This window comes from Otolemur garnettii, unplaced genomic scaffold (assembly GCF_000181295.1).
Source record: "Otolemur garnettii isolate 467f Iridium unplaced genomic scaffold, OtoGar3 scaffold00079, whole genome shotgun sequence".
NCBI classification, from domain to species: Eukaryota; Metazoa; Chordata; class Mammalia; order Primates; family Galagidae; genus Otolemur; species Otolemur garnettii.
Genome location: NW_003852474.1, coordinates 2,648,764 through 2,667,564, shown reverse-complemented (window position 1 = coordinate 2,667,564; position 18,801 = coordinate 2,648,764). Strand labels below are relative to the sequence as shown.

The 18,801-nt window shown below is 42.2% G+C and overlaps 1 protein-coding gene across 1 annotated transcript in view; it reads right to left on the bottom strand.

Moving 5' to 3' along the window:
* Window positions 1–6,763, bottom strand: part of TGFBRAP1 (transforming growth factor beta receptor associated protein 1) — a 45,370-nt gene extending 38,607 nt beyond the window's left edge. The window contains exon 1 of the mRNA XM_003794317.3: window positions 6,065–6,763. Coding sequence (XP_003794365.1) covers window positions 6,065–6,752 — 688 coding nt within the window. The 5' untranslated portion in view covers window positions 6,753–6,763. The remainder of the gene's footprint in view (window positions 1–6,064) is intronic.
* Between the last annotated feature and the right edge of the window lie 12,038 nt (window positions 6,764–18,801).

Genomic DNA, 18,801 nt, shown 5'->3' with positions numbered 1-18,801 from the left:
TCCCAGCTACTTGGGAGGCAGAGGCAGGAGACTTGCTTGAGCTCAGGAGTTGGAGGTTGCTGTGAGCTGTGATGCCATAGCACTCTACCCAGGGGGACAGCTTGAGGCTCTGTCTCAAAAAGAAGTTTTTAGAACTAAAACAGGTACAGCACATGAATAGGCAAGTGAACAGATGGAACACAACATAAAATCCACAGATAGACGAATGACACAGGAAATCGGTATGCATTAAAGGGAGCCACCTGTATCAGTGAGGAAAAAAATGGACTCTTTAGTTTGTTGGGATAACTAGACAGCCACATAAAAAAGATAAAATTAAGGTGGCACCAGTGACTCAAAGGAGTAGGGCGCCAGCCCCATATGCCGGAGGTGGCGGGTTCAAACCCAGCCCTGGCCAAAAAAAAAAAAAAAAAAACCTACCAAAACAAAGATAAAATTAAATCTATTTTTTATACTCTTCACTGTAAGAAATGTTAATCATGGCTCGGCACCTGTAGTACAGTGGTTACTGTGCTAGTCACATAAATGGAGGCTGAGGGGTTCCAACCCGGTCTGGGCCAGCTAAACAACAATGACAACAGCAACAAAAATTAGCCATGGGTTGTGGCAGGTGCCTGCGGTCCCAGCTACTTGGGAGGCTGAGGCAAGAGAATCGCTTAAGCCCAAGAATTGGAGATTGCTGTGAGCTGTGAAGCCACGACACTCCACCGAGGGCAACATAGTGAGACTCTGTCTCAAAAAGAGAAAAAAAGAGAAAGAAATGTTAATCATACAAATACAAGCAGAAAACACAGGCGATTCTGCTATTAACGCAGAAGATGGGGGAACAGCTCCTAACTGCAACTCAAAATCAAGAAGCAGTAACTAAAAAGGCTGAAACACTTCATTACATAGAAATATCCAGAAAACCTTTCGTCTGGTGAAAACCGGAAATAAATACATAAAACCTATGTAACAGATACAGGTTGGTATCTAAGGAAGGAATACTTTTTAAAAGGCTAAAGAATAGAGTGTCCCCATCAAAAGAAATGCAAATGACTCTTAAACATATGAAAAATGTTTGTGCATAAGAGAAATGTGAATTGAAACTACACTGGCAAACCATTTCTCAAGTAGTTTTACCAGGCTGTCAAAAACACACAAGTTTGGACAACATACTCTGTTGGCAAAGCCGGGGTGACATAGGCACTGTCATACGTCACTGGGGAGAAATAAAATGGTGCAACCTTTATGGAGAGGAGTGTGGTAATATCCTGCATTTACACACTGACTTGGCAGCCTCGCCTCTGGAAAGCTTTCTCACTGATACACTGAAAACACATGCACACAAAGGTGAGTCCCCACTCACAGCCTAAGACGAGAAAAATCCTGAGTGCCCACCAGCCGGTGGAACTACGTTCATCTCCACACCTTAGAGTAGCATGGAGCTTTAAAAATGAAGGAAGACCTGTTATACCACGAAGTGATCCCCATAATATATTAAATTAAAAAACCAGGGTAAAGAAAAGTACACTACCATAGAGCCAAAAAGGAGGGAGATACAAATGTTTACATCATTTGTTAATATGTTTTATTTAAAAATGAAAGAATAAACCACAAAAATAAAGTTTACCTGTGGGGGAGTGAGAGACTAGGTGAAGCAGGATGTAAGCCAAACCTCTTTTATTCTAGCCTGCTTACCTATCTGCCTCGGAACCTTATAAATATTTATATCGTAAAAAATAAATAAACTAGAGCAATTTCCAAAAATTGAAAGTAAAATAAAACAAACCAATCTGACTGCATACCCAGTTGGTGGCATGACCACACTGAGAGGAACCGTTCCAAGTGACTTAAAAACACAGTAATTTGACTGTATATCCCTAATACCCGCAGGACAAAAAAGAACCACAAACCATCCGACTTTTTCCAGTAATTACACTGTGGGAACAGCAGTGTTGGTTTTCTTTTTCTGTTCTCCATACCGTGGGATGAATCAAAGGAAGAATGCTGTTGGGTGGTAGAGAAGTCAGATTTTCAGCCTGGTTGAAAGGTAAGCTGATGGACTGGTTCTATCAAGATGACCTTGCTGCAGAGTTACCTTTAAAAAAAGACACACTTTCCAGCAATGCCTATTGCAAAGGCCACGAAACAATAAAAAACACGGAGCTCTAAGGCTGTGGTCTGCGAACATCAGGGTTCTACGAAACATGGCTGAAACTAGACCCAGGGCAGAAAATGCACTAGGTGAGCTGGGAGCATGACAGCAGCCAAGCCAGTAACAGATTCTTAGGGACAAGTCACAGAAACTCCGGAGTCCACCTGAAAGAACCTCCACGAGACAGGGAGGAAGCCAACCACATCTGTGACTTCATAATGATGCTTTTTAGAAAATCGTCTCTGAAAGACCGAAGGGATCCCCCTTATTGAAAAACTGTCTTGCCGGGCACAGTGGCTCATGCCTGTAAACCTAACACTTTGGGAGGCCGAGGTGGATAGATTGCCTAAGCTAAGGAGTTTGAGCTCAGCCTGAACAAGAGCAAGACTTGGTCTCCACTAAAAATAGGAAAACTACCCGGGCGTTGTGACGGGCACCTGTAGTCCTAGCTCCTCGAGAGGCTATGGCAAGAGGATTGCTGGAGCCCAGGAGTTTGAGGTTGCTGTGAGCTATGATGCCACAGCACTCTAACCAGGGTGACAGAGTAAGATTCTATCTCAAAAAAAAAAAGAAAAGAAAAGAAAAAGAAAAACTGCTTCATCCTGCCTCTTGATACAACATACTTAAGGGCTAACCAACTATACTAGTTAATGAAAAGTTTCACTTCACAGAACCATTCCTGATATAGGTCGAGTATCCCCTAACTCAAATGCTTGGGATCAGGAGTGTTTTGGACTTTGGATTTTTTGAATATTTACATATATTCAATGAGATATCCTGAGACAGGACCCAAGTATAAATATGAAATTCATTTATGTTTTATATACATCTTACTCACATAGCCTGAAGATAATTTTATGCATTTTTAGTAACTTTGTGTCAAATACTTATGTGGGGAGTTTTCTAGGTATGATAACATGTCAATGCTCAAAGAGTTGCAGGCTTTGGAGTATTCTGGATTTTTGGATTAGGACTAAAGGAGGAAAGGACAGAAACAGGACATCAGCATGTGGCAGCCCCTAAAGATTGAACAGATAGGGGCAACACCATCACCAGCTGTTAAAAAGCGAGATGAAAAGGCAGTATGTGTCCCGACAGAAGTACCGTGACACGGTCTTGCCTCCCTGCAAAATGAACAAATAAAAAAAAAAAGAAGAAGAAACTTTGATCTCCTAATTACTCATTTTCAGGAAATACAGAGGTTAGAGTACCATAATAAAAAATACTATGGGATGAAATGACCAAAATCCAGACTATGGGAAGCTGTACAAAAAAAAAAAAAAAAAAAAAAATCACCTAATTCCTTTACGGATAAAATTTTTAAAAAATAAGAAGGAAGGGAACCTAAACATAAATGAAATTTAACAGATCAACCAATTGCAATGTATGGGCCTTACTTGGAACTGATTCAAACAAACTGAAAAATAAACATACAAATACTTAAACAGAAGTGAATCTATGTATTTTTATATATATATATATATATATATATATCTAGTATATATAATGGAGAAGTGATATATCTAGATATATGTGGTAATATTAAGGAATTACTGTGAATTCTTTTAGGTATATAATAGTATTTGATTTTCTTAAGTGTAACTTAGAAATAAATATTAAAATATTTGCAGAAGAAATTCTGTAGTGGCTGGCATTTGCTTCAAAATAATCGACAGAGGGAATGAAGGGTGTTTAAACAAAATGACAATGCCTGACACTGGCTGATGGCCGGCAGCAGGTTCCTTATGCTTTTCTCTTTCCCAAGCATGTTGTTTATGTATGTTTTCCATAACAAAAAATTCATTTTTTTGCAGAAAAGGTGACTAGAGTAAGAATTTTTTCTTTGAAAAGTAAAAATCTATGCTATCAAGCCATGGAAAGACACAGAGGAAACTTACATGCAAATGACTAAGTAAAAGAAGCCAATACGATAAGGTCACAGACCCTGTGATTCTTACTACCTGACATTCTGGAAAACGCAAAAATGATGGCTGGGCGCCCATAGCTCAGTGGCTAGGGTACTGGCCACATACACTGGGGCTGGTGGGTTCAAACCCGGCCCAGGTCGGCTAAACAACAATGACAACTACAACAAAGAAATACCTGGGCATTGTGGCAGGGGCCTGTAGTCCCAGCTACTTGGGAGGCAGAGGCAAGCCAAAGAGTTTGAAGTTGCTGTGAGCTGTGACACTACAGCACTCTACTGAGGGTGACATAGTGAGACTCTGTCTCAATAAAAGCAAACTACAGTGATAGCACAAAGAGCAGGGGCTGCGGGGAGGAACAGTGAACAGGTAGAGAACAGGGGATGTTTAGGGCAGTGAAACTGCTCTGTGTGATGCCATAACGGCAGACATGTCACTATTGTTTGTCAAAATCCACTGAATGCACAAGACCAAGAGTAAACCACAGACTGTGGGTGACAGTAATGTGCCAGTGCAGGCCCATCAACTGTGACCAAGGCACTGCCGTCCTAGGGGATGGGATAGACAGGGAGTCTACAGAAACTCTCTGTACTTTCCCTTCAATTGTGCTCTGAACCTAAAAACTGCTCCAAAAAATAAGGTCTGTTTTTTTTCTTTTTTAACAAAGTAAAAATTACGAAGTGTACATTAACTAGTTCATGATCCAAATTTTTGTTATCATGAGAAAATGTGCTTATACTCATCACTTTGAAATGAGCTGTCTATACAAAAACTAAGGTTAAAAAACACCAGTGTTAAAAGGGACTCGCTCTCTCCGGTACCCCGGTAACATGAACGTGCGTGCTGATTCCAGCATGAGCCACCCATGTCTGAAAGAAAACACCCCTAAGTGATATCACTAATGTTAATAGTTCTGATTCTTCATTTTGATAAGGCAGTACTAGTGATAGCTGTACAAAAATAGCCAAAGCCCCCTTTTTCAAGGAGGAGGCTACTAAAAACTTTTTGGTGGGATGGAATGACAGGAAATAAAAGACAAAATTATGGATATAACACCGAAGGATCCACATCTGGAAATACTCAACTCCTTTTCAGAAGAGCAAAAACTATCAAATGAAAAACCCACCGAGATGGGAAAAATCTTATAAGGAAGCTTAAGGAGTTTTATTTCTATAGTTATTTCTTTAAAAATTTTTCCTGGGCTCTGTGTCTGTGGCTCAAGTGGCTAAGGCGCCAGCCACATATACCTGAGCTGGCAGGTTCGAATCCAGCCTGGGCCTGCCAAACAACGACAGCGGCAACCAAAAAATAGCTTGGCGGTGTGGTGGGCACCTGTAGTCCCAGCTACTTGGGAGGCTGAGGTAGGAGAATCGCTTGAGCCCAGGAATTAGAGGTTGCTGTAAGCTGTGATGCCATGGTACTCTACCCAGGGTGACAGCTTGAAGCTCTATCTCAAAAAAGAAAAATTTTTTTTCCCTGGCTGGGCATGGTGGCTCATGCCCGTAATTCTAGCACTCTGTGAGACTAAGGTGGGAGGATCCCTTGAGCTCAGAAGTTAGGACCAGCCTGAGCAAGACTGAGACCCTGTCTCTACTAAAATAGAAAAAACTAGCTGTAGGCTATGGTGGCTGCATGCCTGTAGTCCCAGCTACTGGGGAGGATGAGGCAGGAGGATCACTTGAGCCCAGGAGTTTGAGGTTGCTGGGAGTTATGGTGAAGCCACAGCACTCTAGCTTGGGCAAAGTGAGACAAAGAGAAAAGAATTTTCTCACTAGAGCCATCTTCAAGCTCCACTTTTAACATGAATCAAACTGTACTTATCACTAGTCTGTTTTTTGTTGCACTAGCCCCATGTTCACAGAACAACCAAAGGGGATACTAGCACACGCGGCTGATGCATGCCCCAGGAGTGCTTCCTGTGCACAGCTACATTCCCAGGCTCCAGGCTGGGCATTCACAGAGATCACCTGGGAGCGTGGTGTCCCACAGCCAGCCTCCTTACCCAGCCCCCCAGGGCCCGCCAGCAGAAACTCCTGCCTCCCTATCCTCTTGACGATGGGCCGCTTCTCCTCACTGCAGTAGGGAAACAGGTCCTGGGAGACACCCGAGCTGTAGTTCAGGATGATGTACTGAGTGGACAGGGCCAGGCACAGGAAGTGTCCATCCACAGCCACAGCGAGGGGCTGCTCGGGGGTCGACACCTCCTTGACGATCTGCACCCGGTCCTCGTACACCAGAAACATCTGGATGGTTCTGCGTTTAACAGGAATAATGCAAACCTCCACGCAGAACGGGTCCCCGCTCACAGGGTTCTCGTTCAGAGCGAAGGTGGATGCTCCTTTGATGCGGGCCCCTGAGGGGACGGGCTCCAGGCTCAGCATGTTGGCCAGGGTTATGGAGTTGTCACACAGCACCAGCAGCCTGTTGAGAGCCGAGGCTGCCCGCAGCTCGTTCACGGGCTTCTTGAAACCCAGGTGTCTGTGCAGCTGCTTGGTGGCCGTGAACGTGGCAGTCCCAGTGGGCACCGGCTTCTCCTCCAGCAGAAAGTGGTAGATGAAGCCGTCGTTGGTGCCCACGTACAGGTCCCTGCCGCAGCACTCCACGCACTCTATGCTGACACATTCCTTGCCGGCCACCAGCAGCTCCCGCTCCACGGCACAGACCAGCGTGAAGGCCTTGATGTTCATCATGTCTACTGGGTGATTTCTGGGGAGAGAAAGAGGAAATAAAAATTAATTTTAGAGGAACAAGGAACAAGCAGAAACGTCAGATTATAATAAAGATATGCTGACTCATGTATCATCTCCACTACAGAAAAGCATTAGACACTTTTAAAAATAAATGGAAGGAAAAGATTTCTCCACGGACCTCCCCCATTAGACAAATGGGAGACCCCAGCAGAAAATCACACACGTACACACAAATACACACACATACCCACACACGCATTGCTGGCGATCACACCATCATGCTCCTTCCCACCAGAGCTGAGAGTCACCTGGCACTTCCTCACACCTCCCTGGAGACTCACCCACAAACAACATAACAAAGGAATTTCAGAAAAGGGCAGAAACGACCCTCATCAATCTTCTCCAGTGTCTACAGCTTTCTGAACATGCATTTAAGTCAATGGCGGGACACAACTATAGAATCCTGCCAGAAACAGAGGCAGGAACCATGTCTTGAATTCCTTTGTATTCTCCCCAGTGGGACATGTGTGTTGGCCCCAGATCCAGAATAAACATGCTCATGTCAAGTAGCAAAGGTGCGTCTCAGATCTCCTGAGTCTTTCAGGTGCAAGGCAAGCCACTTGGTAGATTTGTTAGCTAGGTTAGCCCCATGCTAACCCTGACATCTGACCCCTGCCTCTAAAGACCACCCTGGTTTCCCACTCCAGTCAGAGGCAGCAAACCAGGGAGACAGCTTCTCCTGACTGCTCAGGGCCTGGAGGCAGAACCACAGGCACAGACCCTGTGACAGGAGCTGGGGAGGGGGTCAGGGAGCTGGGGAAAGGACTGCGGAGGATGATGGAAGTCACAGGGACACACTGGCTGGCTTGCAACAGAAAGCCTTCCCATCACTGCAAGCTGTGTAAAAATGGAACAGGGTTGTGTCATGAGAGATTAAATGTCTTAATCTTTTGAGGCGTTCCAGAAAAGGCAGGAAGACCTCTCAGAAATATTTGAGAAAGATTCATGCATTAGAGAAGGGGAAGGATCAGATAATCTCTCCAGTGCCTTTCAACTCAAAAGATTTTAGAATTCTGCAGTTTCTGTATACCCCTTTACACTGGGGCAACAACGGATTCACACCAGGGAGACTCCAGCCCCCAGGCAGGAAGGTCCCCCAGATCTGGGGATGAGGAAGTATTAGTCTCACCTGTCTTTTCCCATCACTTGAGCAAAATTAGCTGGTGCTATTGTCAGAACATTTGTGTCTCCCCTACAATTATATGTTGAAATTTAACCCCCAGGGTGGTAGTGCAGGAAAGTAGGGCACTGGGAGGTACCTGGGCCTTGGGGGTAGACCCCTGGTGAATGGGATGAGTGCCCTTATCAAAGAGGCCCAAGGGAGCTTGTTGACCCCTTCTACCATGGGAGGAGGCAGGTGGAAGGCTCTAGGAGGACGAGCCCCTACCAGGCACTAAACCCTTGAGTTGCTATCACTTTCCAGCCTCTAGGACTGCGAGCAATACCTTCCTATTGTTTGTAAATCACCTGGTTGAGGGTAGTTTGTTACAGCAGCCCAAACAAACTAAGACACTTGTTTTTTCCAGCCTTAGTGTCCTCATCTACATTATATATAATGTTCTCTGCATAATAAGGGCACCTAATTCATAGATGGTTTGAGGAGTGGTAATCAGCTCCTGTAAAATGCTTACTATTTGGCATTTGGCACGTGGAACTCAATAGAAGCATCTGATCTCATTATTAACCCTGGGATTCCCTCCCCGTCTGGACCAGCTCCCATCCTTTCTCCCTCCCCGGTACTACTGCAGTTGTTCACTCCCCAAGCAGGGCCTGTCTTCTGTCCAGATATGGGCAACCTGTTCACCTCCTCTGCACGACAGTGCTGGGCAGAACATGCTCTTACGCAGTGTTCCCATCCCCAGGCATCTTTACAAAACTCAGTTACCAGGGCTCATCTTTGCAGAAACCATGGAAAAACTAGGGCAAGTAAGGAGGAAGGCTCAAAAAGACCCCACAAGAAGGAATCATGCCCACCTATCTTGGGGCTCAGGAACTTCCCAAATCCCTGGGAAAGTGGTGAAGGCCCCTGGGAGGCTTCTGCAAACAGATTCTGGCATAAATAATTCTTTAACAGCATCATTTATCTGTCATGACTGATCATAATCACTCAACCACACCTAGACAGTATTTTTTCCTCCATTTAAATGCTAATAAATAAAATGCAGATACGTGAAATATAGGCTTGAAGACATCTAAGTCAGTGAAATTGAAGTAATAGAAAAATATAACACTTCTTCCTTCATTGACTGATCAATCAGGACTGTCTTTTAAATGGCAGGAAAAGTTATTCTGCTCTTTAAAATACAAATTGTGTCTCTCCTTTGGTGGAAGGAATAGACAAACAAGATTTGGGCACCTACAATCAAACTCTTATATAAATTCTTAAGAGCATATTGTCTGTAATTCTAGCCTCTATCTTCAGTTACATATCTCCATGCCAAACATGTTGTGGTAAAGACTATTACAGAAAGACTCAAACACCATAGTTAGTCTAAGTCCTTGGTCGGGCAGAGAAGAGGTGCCAAGAGGGACCTGTAAGACAAGAACGTGGCGGCTCGGCGCCTGTGGCTCAAGTAGCTAAGGCGCCAGCTACATACACCTAAGGTGGCGGGTTTGAATCCAGCCTGGGCCCGCCAAACAACAATGGCTGCAACCAAAAAAAATAGCCAGGCGTTGTGGCGGGCGCCTGTGGTCCCAGCTACTTGGGAGGCAGAGGCAGGAGACTCTCTTGAGCCTAGGAGTTGGAGGTTGCTGTGAGCTGTGATGCCACAGCACTCTACCCAGGGGGACAGCTTGAGGCTCTGTCTGTCTCAAAAAAAAAAAAAAAAAAGAAAAGAATGTGGTTTATTAAAAGGTCACAACTGTATACTATTTAAAAGGAAATGCAATATTGTTTTATTTATAGTTAGATACTCAAGCCTTGTTAATGATAAACTTCCTACAAGGCCTTTAAATAAAATATCTATTTTAAAAATTAAGTGAAATTGGGTGCAGTGGCTCACCCCCATAATCCCAGCACTTTGAGAGGCTGAGGTGGGAGGATCACCTGTAGTCAAGGAGTTTGAGACCAGCCTGGGCAACATAGTGAGACCCTAATTCTACAAAAATAAAAAATTAGCCACACATGGGTGGCACACACTTGTGTCCCAGGCATTCAGGAGGCTGAGGCAAGAGGATTGCTTGAGCCCAGGAATTTGAGGTTATAGTGAGCTATGATCATACCACTACACTCTAAGCCTGAACAACAAAGAGAGACCCTGTCTCTAAAATAACAGTAATGATAATAAAATTAAACGGTAAAGCAGAATTTTGTGGAGGTAAAGGAAAGCTGACCACATGACACGCTAGCACTTAAAAACTTTACTAATTCTTTTAAGCAGTGGGAAAATTCTCCCCATGATCTAGTTCAACAATATATTTATACAGATAAAATATGAACCATAAAAAGATATACTGTAGGCCACGTCTCTGCATTGTCATTATATCCAACTAACCCAGGTTTGGATCAGAGAGAAATTAAAACAGTAATAAAAAGTTTCTCTCAGGTATACAATTCAGACTTTTACTATATGATCTCAAGCTGATCTCAAACTAAAACTTTGTGTTAGCATTTCACCTTAAAAACATGTTTATAGTTTAAAAGATCAACTTTGTTTTTTAGAGACATGGTCTTGCTCTATTGCTCAGACTAGAGTGTATTGGTGTGATCACAGCTCACTACAGCCTTGAACTTCTGGACTCAGGGGATCAGGGGATGCCCCTGTCTCAGCCTCCCGAGTAGCTGGGACTACAGGGATGTGCATGCCCAGCTAAATGACTGACATTTTAATGTTTTCTCAAAATTTCAAAATAGTGACAGAAGAGGTTGAAAAATGGCAGCATATTCCAGGACCATAATTTAGATAAATATTACACATGCAGCAAGCACCTCTCAGTGTGCAATAAAATAAAATAAATGACACAGTCCCATTTCCCAAAAGTCTCCCAGTCTTGTTAAGGAAATAGAACTAGAAAAGTAAACAAGTAACAGTACAAAGCAATAGGTGCAAAGGCCCCAAACAAAAACACTAGTAATGATGTCCTATCAAATGAAAAATACAGGTATTGTCATTTTAAACATACTGCTGCTGGGCATAACTAGAATCAAAGTCAGTGTCTTCCAAATGCTTACATTTTCAAATATTAGTATAAAATACTAATCCTTTTCTACAAATGAACACCTTTTAGTTTTAGTGAGTACCTGTGCCTGTGGCCACCATTCTTTTTTTTTTTCTGAGACAGAGTCACCCTGGGTAGGGTGCCCTGGCCTCATAGCTCACAGCAACCTCAAACTCCTAGGTTTGAGAGATCCTCTTGCCTCAGCCTCCTGAGTACCTGGGACTACAGGCACCTGCCACAATGCCCGGCTAGTTTTTTCTATTTTGTTTTAGTAGAGATGGGGTCTTGCTCTTGTTTAGGCTGGTCTCAAACTCCAAAGCTCAAGCACTCACCCTGGCCTCCCAGAGTGCTAGGATTACAGGTGTGAGAAACCCACTCCTCCTGGCCCTGTGGCCACTATTAAAAGAACTTGTCACTTTTGACATCTCCCCTTAAACTCGTAGTATATTTCCTAAACCCCAAAACAAACACAATTCCATTCTTTCTGGCTATACAGGGACTGGACACCACAGACTATGATAAGAAAAGAGAGAACCTACCTTACTTTATGTTATGAAGCCAGTAGAAAGTATAATTTTGATATTTAAATCAGATAAGGATATAGAAAAAAAGGAAAATCATAGATCATTCTTACTCATAAATCAACATGCAAAAATAATTAATTACAGAACCTCTGTAAGTTGATCACCCAAGGGACTTTAAAAAACTGGTCAACATATATATGGAGGTGGCCAACATAAGGAACTAAGCCTACTGTACTGATACATACACGTGGTACACGAAAATCAGGTCAACTTAAGGAGGTGGTCAATGTAGGGAGGTGGTCAGCTATGGAGGTTCTACTATATTAGTACACTGAATCAACTAATACATGTTTAAAAATACAATGCCCATAGCTCAGTGGGTAGGGCACTGGCCACATACACCAAGGCTGGCGGGTTCGAACCCAGCCTGGGCCACCTAAAACAACAATGGCAACTGCAACAAAAAAAATAAAATAGCTGGGCATTGTGGTGGCACCTGTTGTTCCAGCTACTTGGGAGGCTAAGGCAAGAGAACTGCTTAAGCCCAAGAGTCTGAAGTTGCTGTGAGCTGTGACACCACAGCACTCTACCCAGGATGACAGCTTAAGACTCTGTCTCAAATAAATAAATAAATACATAAATAAAATAAAATAAAAATACAATACGGCTATGTTGAGATGCAATATTGGTTTAAGGGAATAAAATCTTGTTAGTTTAGTTTACCACATTTATAAATTAAAAGAGTTATTATTTCAATAGATGCAGAAAAAGCATTAAATAGAATTCACATCCTTTCATGATTAAAAACTTATAGTGTATTATCCTACCATCTAAAGCAAACAAAAATCCCAACGGCAAAATTTTAAAATCATTCCCCTTAAAACAAGAGTGCTTGTTATTACCATCTGTTACGGGCTAAAATGAGACATCTCCCTGGAAACACACTGTGGCCTGAACCCCAGTACCCGTAAATGTGGCCCTATGTGGACATAGGGCCCTACGGATGACCAAATGAGAATGAGGAAATTAGGGTGAGCCCTAATCTTATATGACTGTGTCCTTATAAAAATGGGAAAATTGCACCCACAGACAGACACACACAGACAGAAAACATACTGAAGACATAGGGGGAGAATGGGGATCTAGGAGTCAAGGAAACCCTGACACTCCCAGAAATTTGGAGAGAGGCAGGAACAGACTCTCCCTCGCAGCCCTGATCTCAGATTCCCACCCTCCAGAACTGTGAAATAGTAGAAGTTTCTGTTGTCTGAAGCACCCAGTTCATAGTACTTTGTTATAGCAGCACTAGAAAATTAACACGCCGTCTCTATTCAACATTGTACGGGGAGTCTTTGCCAGGACAATAAAATAAAGAAAAGAAGAACAGTTATAAAGAGTTAGAAACAAAGATAAAATTGTACTTATTCATAGATGATGTTACCATGTACACAGAAGCCCATGAAAAATCTATTTAAAATAGTTTAACTTAAAAAAATACCAAAGTTGGGCGGCGCCTGTGGTTCAGTGAGCAGGGCACTGGCCCCATATACTGAGGGTGGCAGGTTCAAATCCGGCCCCGGCTAAACTGCAACAAAAAATAGCCGGGTGTTGTGGCCGGCGCCTGTAGTCCCAGCTACTCAGGAGGCTGAGGCAAGAGAATCGCCTAAGCCCAAGAGCTGGAGGTTGCCGTGACCTGTGACGCCACAGCACTCTACCGAGGGTGACAAAGTGAGACTCTGTCTCAAAAAAAACAAAAAAAAAAGTCATCTATATTTCTATAAATAGTTTAAAACTTTCATCTGATGTCAGACATGAAGGAAAACCTAAATTATAAGCTCAGCAGGATTTTTTGCTGAAATTGGCAAGCTGGTTGTAAGGTTTAGAAATCAAAGGACCTAGAATAGTAAAAACGATCTTGAAAATGAACACAAAACTGAAAGACCCATACTAAGCGGTTTCAGAAATTATTATAAAGCTGTAAGAATTAAGACATACAAAGAGAGACAAATAGGACAAGCCTCGACTGGGAGGAAAATTTATAATCCATATATGTATGTGGCTAATGACATATCCAGAATGTGTAAAAAGTACAAACCAATAGTATAAAGGCAAACACTTTTTTAAATGGGCAAACAGCTCAAGTTGACAATCTATATATAATCACCAAGAACACAGAAAGATGCTAAATAAAGGACCAATAAGAGTATGTGTAACTGACAAATAACATGAAAAAATGCTCCCCGTCATTAGTCACCAGAAGTTTATTTTAAGTCACAACGATGCGTCACTTCCCAACTACTAGAATGCCTACCATCTTTTTAATAAGACTCACAACACCAAATGTTAATGAGGATACATTAGAGAACAACTAGAAATCTCATCCTCTGAGGGAAGGAGTATAAAATGTCAATCTCACTTTGGACATTTGTTTGGCAGGTTTGTAAATAAAGTTAAATATGTATATACGCATCTAGTTATGCCACCCTGAGTATTTCCATTTCTCTTGGGTATTCATAGCCACAAAAATACTTGTGCAAAAGATATGTACGGCAGCCTTACTTTTTTTTTTGCAGTTTTTTTGGCTGGGGCTGGGTTTGCACCCGCCACCTCCGGCATATGGGACCAGCGCCCTACCCTTTTGAGCCACAGGCACCACCCCGGCAGCCTTATTCTTAACAGCCCAAACCAGGAAACAGTTCAGCTTTGCCCACTTACTTGTACCCATTTAATCACGGTACATTTATACGGTGCAATAAGGCTTAGAAAGAAAAAGGAATAAACCACTGATAAAGGCAACAAAGGTTAACACAGGTGGATGACTCTCAAAAAGACTTAGTAAAAGAAACCATGCACATACTGTGTATTTCCATTTATATGGACTTCAAAAGTAAGCAACACTAATCCGTAGTGACAGAAATCAGAACAGCATTTACTTTGGAAAGAATGGAGTGACTAAGTGGAAAGGGACACAGGGAACTCTCTGGGGAACAGAAATAGAGTACGTCTTGTCTCAGGTATTGGTTACACAGGTATATGGATTTCTCAAAATCCACTAAGTGGTGCACTTAATGTTTTATGTATTTTATTATAAGGAAATTATATTTTACAATAAAAAGAAAGTTTCCTCATAACTGACCCAGAGGGAAAAAATGCCGTTCCAGTACAATTTCTAACAGGTATGGGGGAGTGTGTGTGTAACTCAATCAGCACATTCTGAATGAAATACACGGGGCAAAGAAAGACCAAAAAAGCGAGAGACTTCTGAAAAGGATATGGTCAGGAGGCTGAATACGAAAGATATAATATCAACAAAAAGCTATGATAATTAAGATAATGTGTGGGACAGGTACGAGGCTAGAACAAGAGAACATTAGACCATATGTGCATGGAAACTTGGAACCTGGACAGGGCGGCCCTGCACATGGTGGGGTGCACGTGGTATACTGTGCATAGATACATGTGCACTAAACAGTGTCCTGGATATCCACGGAGAGGGCATAAAAGAAACTGGATTTCAGCCTTATACCCTGCACTGAAATTATAGCAGGTCACTAAGATTCTTAAGCATGGAAAGCATAACCTTAGAACTTTGAAAAGAAAATGTGGAAAACATGTTCATGACCTTTGGGTAGGGGAGAATCCCTAAAATAAGCTATGATAAATTCTTCCACGTTAAAATGCTTAACTTCTGTTCTTCAAAAGATACCATAAAGAATGTGAAAAGAGGCTCAGTGCCCGTAGCTCATGAGCAGGGCACCAGGCACATACACCAAAGCTGGAGGGTTCGAGCCCGACCCGGGCCTGCTAAACAACAATGACAACTACAACCAAAAAATAGCCGGGCATTGTGGTGGGTGCCTGTATTCTCAGCTACTTGGGAGGCTGAGGCAAGAGAATCACTTAAACCCAAGAGTTTGAGTTTGCTGTGAGCTGTGACTCTACCCAGGGCGACACAGTAAGACTCTGTCTCAAAAACAAAAAGAATGTGAAAAGAGGCCTCTCTGCCTATTTGCCCTGGCAATGGAGGTCTGTTCACTATCTATGGCGAATATATCTTGCTCTGTAAGCCTGTATCTTGTTCTTACTCTATAAACTTACCTTTCTCTTCCTCAGTAAACTCTGTTCTATGCCTGCCTTAAAAAAAAAAAAAAAGAATGCAAAAAGATAAGATAGGCAAAAGACAAGGGGGCGGGGGGAACAGACTCTGATTATCACACATCTGACATCTGGATGATGTGGGGAATGCCCACAGCAGGAGAATCAATAATCTAACAGAAGAGTGGGTAAAATACACACACAGGCTTTTCCCTGCAGAGGAAACATGAATGTCTAGTAAAAAGAAAACCAGATTAATCACCTGGAACTTGCAAATTATAAGTACAATGAGAATTCATTATATATCCATTAAATTGACAAAATGTTTGCAATCTGGTACAATGAAAATGCTCTACCCTGCCAGGGGAAGCTTCTAAACTGGTAAAAACACATCAGCAGTACCTAGGAAGCCCCTGATGTGACTGAGGAAGTCCAGGATTCTACTTCTAGGCATGTGCCTGCCCTGTGGAATTTCCTTTGTGTTCACCAGGGCATAGGCAAGAAAGTTCATCCTTTTTGAGATAAGGGAACACCTCCAGTACACTTCCAGGGCCTTCCACAAGGGAATGAACTACAGCTACCCACAAGGAAGAATTGCGAGGGAATCTTAAGAGAATGATAAATATAAATCCTAGGAGGCTGAGGCTAGGAATGGGCAGATGCTAGATTCCAAGGTATTAGAATGTTTTATGTCTTCTGTTAATGCTGCTTTATTATTATTTTCTACCTCTTATAAATATCCTTTTGTAGATATTAAACATTAATTTTTAAAAATATATGTTTATATATAAAATTCTACTTTTCTCAAACCCACTTACCCTGGAAAGAGAGGGGGAAAAAAAAATCTCAGTTTAAACTTAGCAGAATTCTCAAACCTCCTGTCCTCCTTTAAAATTTCATTGCATGGAAACATACTGATCCCACAAATTTAGTATATTTCTTTTTATCTAAATTAATTTACTTTGTATCCATATTTAACGGCCATTTCTCAGACTGTCGAAGTCCGATTTGGGTGCATCCTACCAATTACTTCTCATAAATACCCCCTAGATATTAGAAGATGAAGGAGAAGGCTAGCCTGCAGCAGACTGCTCAAGAGAATGAACGCCCTGCCCTCTGGGGCACCTGCACTTTCTGGAATGGCAGCTTCCAACAGGCCGGCCTCTTAACCTCCTTCAACTTCCAGGGCCACACAAGTATCTCCACTTTTATTTTTTTTTGGCCGGGGCTGGGTTTGAACCCGCCACCTCCAGCATATGGGGCCAGCGACCACTTTTATTTTTCAACCATTTTAAGACTGGTTTTACTAACTGTCTTACTCTCCTTTTCGCTCCCTCTACATTAATCTCACCAAGGCTAAACCTCATTAAAAAAGCCAAAGCAGGCTCGGCGCCTATAGCTCAACCGGCTAAGGCGCCAGCCACGTACACCTAAGGTGGCGGGTTCGAATCCCCAGCCCGGACCCGCCAAACAACAATGACGGCTGCAACCAAAAAATGGCCGGGCGTTGTGGCGGGCGCCTGTGGTCCCAGCTACTTGGGAGGCGGAGGCAGGAGACTCGCTTGAGCCCAGGAGTTGGAGGTTGCTGTGAGCTGTAATGCCACGGCACTCTGCCCAGGGGGACAGCTTGAGGCTCTGTCTCAAAAAAAAAAAAAAAAAGTCAAAGCACAAATACTAAGCATGAATGAAGAGCAATTTTTTTTAGTACATAAGACTATTTAGATGCAGAAAGAGGCTTGCAGATTCAACATTACAAGACTTTAACACATAAGTAATATGTAAACTTTAACAACTCCTAATCTGAGACAGAAATACATAAACATAAATAAATATATAAATGTAGTGTATTTATGTATAATAAATATATTCTGCTAAAAGAATCCTATTACAAAGTGACATTTATGAGGATGAACTCTTTATTAGTGATTCAGTAATTATTCTCAAACCAAAGAATGACATTCTGTTATCTGTTATCTGCAAGAATGGCCTATTATGTGCAAACAATGTGTACATAATACAAGAGCCAACTTTAAGATCAGCCTGAGGTCCTTTGTGTCTGCAAAAAAAAAAAAAAAAAAAAAAAAACTCACATTTTAGAATTAGTTCACAAAGTTTAAATGAAACAAACTCTTCAGAGCCCTCCGCAGCTATCTGTGCACCAGAACTTCATCACTTCCAGGGAGACAAAGACCCTCCAAAAGCTTATCAATGCTTCTTACAGCCCTACAACAGAAGGCACTTTTCCTATAAACAAGCTAAAAATTAATTCTTCATCTAATATTCAAGTGCACTCTACCTAAAGTTAGATTTCTATTTTCTCATTTTATAGTAAGAATCTTTGTTTGTTTTGAAACAAACATCATGGCAGTTGTGAATTCTGCCAAGTTTAACATTGTTTGTTTTTTAGTCTATGACAATCCACCCTAAGCCAATAGGAACCATAGGGTCATTCTAGCATTTGAACCAAAGCCAGGCAGGCCAGATGTGAAGCTAGAGCCTGAAGGGCAGGAAGGTGGACCACACACCTTAAATACTAGGTCATTACCCTCTTTACTCCCTGGGGCAGGTGTGCCCCGCCTAAAAGATAAACCCCACACTCAGTTAAGACGCAAAGTCCTTAAAATTCTAACCTCATCCAAACTTTACTTCCTTACTTAGAAAAGTTACAGCTATTAACCTATTCATATTAGTCCATAACATCCATCGTTTGTTTGATAAGCTAGCACATCACACATGCATTAATAAAGCTGTAATGTCTGGGGAGACAAGGCCAGCCTCAGCACTCAGCACGGTGTTGGTGTTGGAGAACTAAAGGACACGCACAGACTCCCACACTCCCTCCACTGACGGGCTCATCACAAGGGTTCCAGCTTTAGGCATAAATAGTCTTTCTTTCCTCACACTTTCCTGAGAGTTACAAGTTTTCTATAAATACAATGACTTTCTTAAAGTTTCTATTTTGCCATTTTAATAAAAAACTTTCCTTTTGTAGAAAAAAACGTTTTCCTAAGAAGCAGCCTTTCCATTAACCGGGATGAACACATTTACTAAGACCTTGAATCTGTAGACAGATACTAGTACCTGTTATAGGGGAAAATCTTTGAGAGAATGGAATGTAGTTACACACTGCATAATGACATTTTGGCCAAACAACAGATGGCATACACATATACAATGGTGGTCACGTAAGACAAGAGCGAGGCTGAAAACTT